Raw genomic sequence first — 7,994 nt, forward strand, 5'->3', positions numbered from 1 at the left:
AGAGGACCTGTTCTACATGATTTTGTGGCAGTGGCTTGCAATAGTAGCTCAGGATAGAATTACTTGTAATTTTTATAAGTGGTTTAAAAGCTCTCATTTATGCATTTGAGTTTGCTGATTTTTTAGGAGTATTACTCTTTAACAATCTAATACAAGAGTTGCTTATAAAAAAAATACATGGTGCAAATGAAGATAATTGATGAAACTGCATCAAATAAGCAAGCCTTTTCATATGGTTCATTGTTGGGTTGGTCCGCATAGGAGAAATTTCTTAATCGACTTCCACAACTTCCTAAACATCTAAGACTTTCTATATAGGTCTCAATTTTCATAGTTCAAATTGGATAATTTTTTACCATCGAAAATGGGAGGAACGATTGATGAAAAATTGAGTTGTGCAGCCATGAAAATCATTCGAATTATTCTCATTTCTCACGTGTTCCTTAAGAAGATAGCTCTGCCACCAATTTGTTGTTACTTTATAAAGTTGTAGCAGAACAATTAAAGCAATTGCAACAATGAATTGAATGATAACTACCCACTGAATTCATGTTGCTATAATTATACCATGATAGAATACTGGAAAATAAACTGAACTTAAAACTACTAAAACATAAACTGAACTAAAACATTAATAAAGTAATATTGTCTGGACCATATTTGCAATCTTGCACATGCAACACCCATCCCACCAACACCAATAGATATGAAGGTTCAATTTAAACATTTGAATTGCCTGAACCTGCAGCTGCACCAACTCCCATCCCACCAACACCATTTGATAGAGCTGCCACTGCAACTCCCGCTCCACGACATCCATTTGATAGAGCCGCCATTGCAACTTCCATTCCACCAACATCATTGGATATAGCTGCCACAATATCATGGTTTCCTAATGTTTGAACATCTTTAACATCTAACTCATGTACAAGTTCATCGATTTTTCGAAATTGATATGGCCATCTTGTATTGTAAAGAAACTGGCGAAGATCAAACCTATTATCCTCAGATGAATAACTCTGCAAGTTGAGTGAAACTATAAAAACAAGACTAAATCTTTAGGGGTATAAAGATTTATCTAGAAAAATTTAGACCATAATAACAACATACCTCAGCATGATAGAAAGGTGTCATGGTGGTCATCTTGTGTCGATTGATAGAATAATACTTGAAGAAGTGTTTAACCTTTTCAGCCACTTGTGATGGACTCAATCTTGCACCCCATATGTAACATAGGTTCTGAGACAACAAATTTAAAAGTTATGAGTGTACTAAGGAATGGACAAAAAATTTATTACTTATAAATTATATGAACTATGAATCAAAATATATCCTGGAACATGAGGTATACCTGGAACATGGAAACTGGACCACAACGAAAAGTTTTTCGTAATCTTCCATAAACTGATAGTTCCTCATAAGACATTCCTATATCAACTTCATCGCACTATTCAATAAAGATAGAGGTATTTGCTTATAGTTTTCAAAAATTGATTACAAACAATTACTAGTAGATACAAAAATTATAGAAGAACAAGGGCACCAAAAAGTCAAATACCCAACAACCAAAAACTAATAGATCTGTGTTAAAAGGGAGAACATAAGAATATATTAGTTGCGCTATTTCATCCAAATCATCAACGGTATAACAAATATCTTGAAAGTGTTTGGATATATAGATATAATTCAATAAATTTTTCGCCTTTAGTATTCACGATGTTTGGATTGAGAAGGTTTCTAATGTTAGGTAAATTCAGGTGTAAAATGCTCTCACTTATTGGTATGTAGCCTGATATCCTATTTGCGAGGTATGGATCTCATCAAAATATTGACAAATGAAAGGATTCATCAAGATATTTCAAGATGAGACACATAACATAACACTACCTGAGTGTAGTTAGAACGTATAGGCTCGAGTTCAGCTGTGGGTGGAGCTGCTTCAATATCTGCTAAGGATGAGTAACCAAGATGAATGGCTGCCCATCGCAGGAACGCCCGAAGATCTTGCTTACTTAAGCTTCCAATAGGGTTTATATCCGCTGAGCTGCAATCGTACTGTAAAAAGATGATGAACTTTGTTAATTAGTGTGTAATAGATCACAAATATGAGAAACTAAAAGTGCAAGACCAAAAGTTTATGTTTCAAATTTTTGTAAAAAAATATATCTTAACCTTACTTTGTAAGGTGTAATAATCTAACGTTATATAGAGATATATAGACCTTTGTTAAGTTACCACGCAACCCTTCATCTGCATTAGTGCTCCCCAAGACAAGATAAAACCCAGGTTTGTTGTGAACCCAAGGCAAGAGTGACGCTAACATGAAGGCTAGCACCATTCTGATTCGAGCTTGAATGTTTTGCAAGCTTAAATTCTCAATATTAGATCCACCATCTACCTGTATAAGTAAGATAATAATACAAAAATATCACTTGAGGCTACAAATAACAGATATATAACATGTTTTGAAATCTGAATCTTAGCCTATGTTTGGAATTTTCAGTTTTCCACCGCGCGTTGTATAAAAGCTACTCATTGTAGCTTCTGAAAAATCACGTTGGAGAAGATGTAAACGTGCGGTAGCGGTGATATACATCGTTTCCAAACACACACTTAGTCGTGAAAAAGTGAGATTCCCCATAAAATAATGCACAAGCCCATGATTCAGTTACCTTGTAGCGTGGTTGCTTTCCTGTAAGTCTTTGAAACAATGACAAAAAAGAAGATACAAGTCCATCGATGCTAACATCAAGGTGCCATGAACCAATTTCATTTGCCAACACTTTGGCTCGCGACTTGGTCATTTTCGAACTGGAAGGAGAAAATAGAATCTTCAAATGAACAATTTTGTGTCAAACAAACAAAATGTCAAAAGTGTTATTTTCATAAATTTAGAAAAAGCATTAGCAATGTTAGAAAAAGTACCACAGACACTTCAACATACTGACTAAAAAGCACAAACACCTCTAAATTTAAGATTAGTTATGTCGCAGTATGATATTATAGTTTAAAAAAGAAATCAACACACATGCCTGACATATATCTGAAATATCATTGATGTGTTTCATCTTCAAGACCAATCAACATTGTTCTATGCTTTGCATATAAATTTAATAAGGAGTTGATAAGTCTTTTAGTCAAATAAGAGTCCTAACTTTTAGGATAGTTCGTTAAATTGATTTAGTCAAGTTTATTTCCTTATTTCTAGCTAGAAGTGGATTATAGTTTGTTATAGCACATTCGTTTTGCTCCCTATTTATTTTACTGCATTTCACAAGGAATAAACAAGTCATTCTCAGTACTGTTAGTTGTTTTCTATTGAATTCTTGTTGCATCTAACAATTTGGTATCAGAGCCATACCTCTCCTAGTACGATGCGGTTCAAAGACAAACCATCCAGAAGTTGGTACGTAACACTCGAGGCCGAAGAAGGTGATGAGTGATTGCACCGTACCATGCGAAAGCTGGCGGGCATGTAACACTCGAGGCCGAAAAAGGCGAGGAGTGGTAGCACCGCATGTAACACCAGAGGCCGAAAGGGCAAGGGTGGTCGCCACATCGGAATGAGAGAGATCCTGAGGCTACGCAGGGAAGGGACTGCATAATTGAAGAAATGCATATAAGGATTGATAGGTACTACCTATACCAGCAAGGCGCATCTTCTTTTCCATAGCCCGTTCCATAAGAACTCCATAGTTAAGCGTGATTGACTTGGAGCAATTCTGGGATGGGTGACCTTCTTGGAAGTTTCCCGGAAAGCATGTGAGTGAGGTCAAAAGCATGCTGAAAAAGACTTGTGTTGGTCTGTGTGGTCAGTCGATAATTCCAAAAGTAGTCTGGGGCGTTACAAATGGTAACAGAGCGTGAATTGAAAGAGATGGGTTCAGAAGCAAACTTTGTTTCAGCAGAAGAAGACATCCGAATAGTTCTGGGATTCCATGAAGATGAAGTGTCAAGGTAATGCTCGAGTGAAGAGAGCTCAGCTCAATCGTCTACGCCGGGACTTTGAGGTTCTGGCAATGAAGCAGGGCGAATCGATAAATGATTACTTTGGTCGAGTAATGATGGTTGCAAATGACATGAGGAATTAAGGGGAAGATGTGAGTGATGTCAAGATCGTTGAGAAGATTTTGAGAACACTTATTGATAAATGGAACTACATTGTTTGTTCCATTAAAGGGGTTCAACAAGGTAGTAAGATTGGGGAATTATGCAAGCATGAATGTTGTTGGAAAGGGAAGTGTTCAATTGATTGTTAAAGGAGTGAACCACCTTGTACGGGATGTGTATTATGTACCGGGGTTGAAGAATAATCTTCTCAGTTAATTCATCTGTCCGACACATATTTGACTGCATCAGTACAACAGGTTTGATCTGGAATGGGAATATGGCAACGGTGAAGAGGTGCAGGATTTCGACGATGGTAATGAAGAAGAAAACGTAGCTTCTCCGATGAGGGACGATTCTAGTGATGGCAATGAAGAAAATGAAGTGTCTCCTTTAATAACACCCCGAATTAGAAGAGCACCAACATATTTGAATGATTTTGTCTCTAGTGATGGTCTTTCAGATGAAGGGGGAGAGATACAAACTCACTTAGCCTTGTTTGCTAGTGCCATTCATTCTGATCCAATTTTGTTTGACGAAGCAGTAAAGGAGGAGAAATGGAGAGCAACCATGGATGCCGAAATGAGATCAATTGAGAAGAATGGAACGTGGGATCTTATTGAGCTGCCTAAAGGAGCTTAAAGAATAGGATTCAAATGGGTGTATAAAACAAAATTGAATGAGCTTGGAGACGGTTTGAATGATTTTAGCACTTGCAGCAAAAAGAAGATGGTGTGTGTTTCAACTGGACGTGAAATCAACTTTCCTTCACGGGCAGTTAACTGAAAACGTGTACGTGGAGTAACCAAGAGGTTATGAAATAAAGAATGAGGAACATAAGGTGTATAAGCTCAAAAAAGCTTTGTACGGACTCAAGCAGGCACCACGAGCATGGTTCAGCCGGATTGAATCATATTTCAAAAAGGAAGATTTTGGGAAGGAGGACAGCGAGCAAACTTTGTTTACGAAAGTCAACAAACAAGGTAAATATTTAATCATTAGCTTGTATGTTAATGATTTCATTTATACTGGAGATGATGAGAATAAGATGATTGAATTCAAAGAGTCCATGATGAAGGAAGTTGATATGACGAACTTGGGTAAGATGAAGTATTTTCTTGGTATTGAGGTAGTTCAGTTTGATTGTGGTATATTCACCACTCAGGCGAAGTACGTGATAGAGGTGTTAAGACGTTTTGGAATGGAGTATAGCAATTTCGTTGAAAATCCAATGGTTCCAGGATTCAAAATCTCCAAAGATGAAAATGGTTCATTCTTCAAGCAGCTGGTTGGGAGCATGATGTACTTGACTGCTACGAGACCAAATATAATGTATGCAGTAAGCTTATTAAGCAAGTATATGTCAAGGCCTACAGAACTTCATCATTCGGCAGCCAAGAGAATTCTATGTTACTTGCAAGGTACAACAACGTTTGACATTCTTTACAATGAGTTGATTGGTTTTATTGACAGCGATTATGTCGGATCAGTGAAAGATAGAGGAAGCACCTCAGGCTATGTTTTTATGCTAAGCGGAGTAGCAGTGACTCGGTCTTCTTGAAAGCAACCGATCCTAACACTAAGCACAACCAAAGCCGAATTCATTGCAGCTGCAGGAGGTAGTTGTCAAGCTATATGAGTGTAATGGGTGCTAAAGAAGATTGGCTACATGGGCAGTGAGAGTACTGTCATTTTTTGTGACAATAGCTCAACAGTTAAGTTGGCAAGGAATCCGGTGATGCACGGCAGGAGCAAGCACATTGATGTGCAACTTCAGTTCGTCAAGTTTGTTTCCTTATTTCTAGTTAGAAGTGGGTTATAGTTTGTTGCAGCGCGTTCGTTTTGTTCCCTATTTATTTTACTGCATTTCACAAGGAATAAACAAGTCATTCCCAGTACTGTTATTTGTTTTCTATTGAATTTTTGTTGCATCTAACAGGGTGCTATGAAAAGAATAGTAAAAATAAATACTAGTACTAAAATTATGTTTAAAGGAAAAAGGAAAATTAAATAATTGATAATGTATTGATGGTATAAAACAAAAACAAAAACTTACATAGACAAAATCAAGGAATGTAAAACACTAAAACAAGAAAATTACCACTTACTTGTTTTCAGATCTCATGAACACAGTATAAAATATTCGTTTAGCAAATTCTCTACTATCTGTAGGATACTCTCCATCCTTATAGTTTCCGATTCGTATTGCATCAACTTTAACTTGTTCATCCCCATTTGCAATTTCTGAAGGCAAATATGAATCACTAGTTAATGATATCCAAATTACAAGTTTAGATTTGTAAGATCATATATGTTGTTTATTTAACCCCTGCCACATTCAATAGTGTAAATGAAAATGAAAATGACAGTATATTATTTTTACTATCGATCGGTTATACAACTCAATTGTTTTGTAAGAAGTAAAGCACATTGTATTTGTAAAAAGGACACTACACTATATTCAGGCAATTTTGTATGAATTTTGATAAAAGAAATATGAATATTTAGGTCCACATTTCAATTAATTCATCTGTCAGTCATATATGTGTGGTACAAAACTAAAACTGAATTGGTAGTGGGTAGGGATGGCAACAGGGCGGGTTCGGAGACGGGTTTGGGGTGGGTATCAGTGTCTCTATTACCTGACCCGTACCCATATTTTATAATTGGGAAAAATCCAAACCCAAACCCAATCAAAGCGGATTTTTCCTCTCAACTTTAGGGCGGATTCGAGTGGATACCCGCGGGTACGGGTTTTGTTGCCATGGCTATCGATTCCAAGAATAATTTGTGAAGTCATATAGTATGGATTTTTAAACAAGAAGTCATATAATATGCATTTCTAAGAAGTAGGTAGAAACTTTAAAGGTAATCCATAATCTAATACGATAAAAGTTTTTTTTCATTATATTTGAAAGTACGTACCTTTCACAACAAGCTGACACATACACCCTACAATCGCAGAAACAGAAGAACTATCTGCTCCACCAGAAAGAGGGAGCAGAAAACCCGATGCTCCACTTCTTCGTAAATAGTCCCACAACCAACAAGCAGGTCCAAATGCAATTTCCTCCTCAGGAGAATGATATTTTATCTATAATCATGTTCAAGTTAGAAACTTAGAATATTTGATTAATTTCAACACTTACATTATGATATCAACATAGAATCTTCAATGCTAATTTTTTTTGGCTATCTAACTCAAAATAACAATAAACTAACCTTATGAGGAACAGAAAAGCGCGTTTTTAGATCAAAAGGAAGACATAGATTGTATGGTACATCTATAGAAGGAACTTTGACTTTACAACTTGCTTGCTCTTGGAAGCTGCTTAAACATCCTCTAAGGCTTGTAACCTACCAGTAGTCAAATGAGTTGAAGAACGAATCAACAATTAATTGTTTATGGGAAAAATATCATTGAAATAGCATTGCATACTTTTAAATATGGAAATTAATGCATACCACATCGAGATCTATCTGAGCAACCACAACCTCAACATCATTTAAAGAAAATTGGGTACCTTGAGCAACAACATCACCATTTACCACAACACTGGCACATCCATCTGTTACAAATAAAAGAGTTAATAATGTTAAAAAAACATGAATGTCATTCTATTAAAGGAAGTACTTTCCTACCATAGTAAAGGCGACCACCATCACAGCCTTGGTGATTACTATACATATAGACTCCTCCACGAGTACGAGTGGCACTAATAAAAGCATGAAGACGAAGATCAAGCTTTCTAAGTTGGTGGTGGCTTCCACTTGCATTCATTAAAATTTCAACTCCATTTAATGCAAGCTCAACATGAGGAGGACATGGAGCTAAAAGCTCTTCACAAACCTCAGCAGCAATAGCTCTAAGAATCGGAAAAATGCTT

The 7,994-nt window shown here is 36.5% G+C and overlaps 1 protein-coding gene across 1 annotated transcript in view; it reads right to left on the bottom strand.

Annotated features, from left to right (window-relative positions):
• Positions 1-467: 467 nt before the first annotated feature.
• The window catches only part of LOC131605951 (glutamine-dependent NAD(+) synthetase-like), a 21,019-nt gene continuing 13,492 nt past the window's right edge, over positions 468-7,994 (bottom strand). The window contains exons 2-12 of the mRNA XM_058878238.1: positions 7,750-7,973; positions 7,573-7,676; positions 7,330-7,464; positions 7,033-7,201; positions 6,216-6,351; positions 2,673-2,811; positions 2,222-2,398; positions 1,888-2,055; positions 1,352-1,447; positions 1,111-1,239; positions 468-1,019 (exon numbers count right to left, since the gene is read on the bottom strand). Of these exons, the coding sequence (XP_058734221.1) occupies positions 720-1,019; positions 1,111-1,239; positions 1,352-1,447; positions 1,888-2,055; positions 2,222-2,398; positions 2,673-2,811; positions 6,216-6,351; positions 7,033-7,201; positions 7,330-7,464; positions 7,573-7,676; positions 7,750-7,973 (1,777 nt within the window). The 3' untranslated portion in view covers positions 468-719. The remainder of the gene's footprint in view (positions 1,020-1,110; positions 1,240-1,351; positions 1,448-1,887; positions 2,056-2,221; positions 2,399-2,672; positions 2,812-6,215; positions 6,352-7,032; positions 7,202-7,329; positions 7,465-7,572; positions 7,677-7,749; positions 7,974-7,994) is intronic.

This window comes from Vicia villosa, linkage group LG5 (assembly GCF_029867415.1).
Source record: "Vicia villosa cultivar HV-30 ecotype Madison, WI linkage group LG5, Vvil1.0, whole genome shotgun sequence".
Lineage (NCBI taxonomy): Eukaryota > Viridiplantae > Streptophyta > Magnoliopsida > Fabales > Fabaceae > Vicia > Vicia villosa.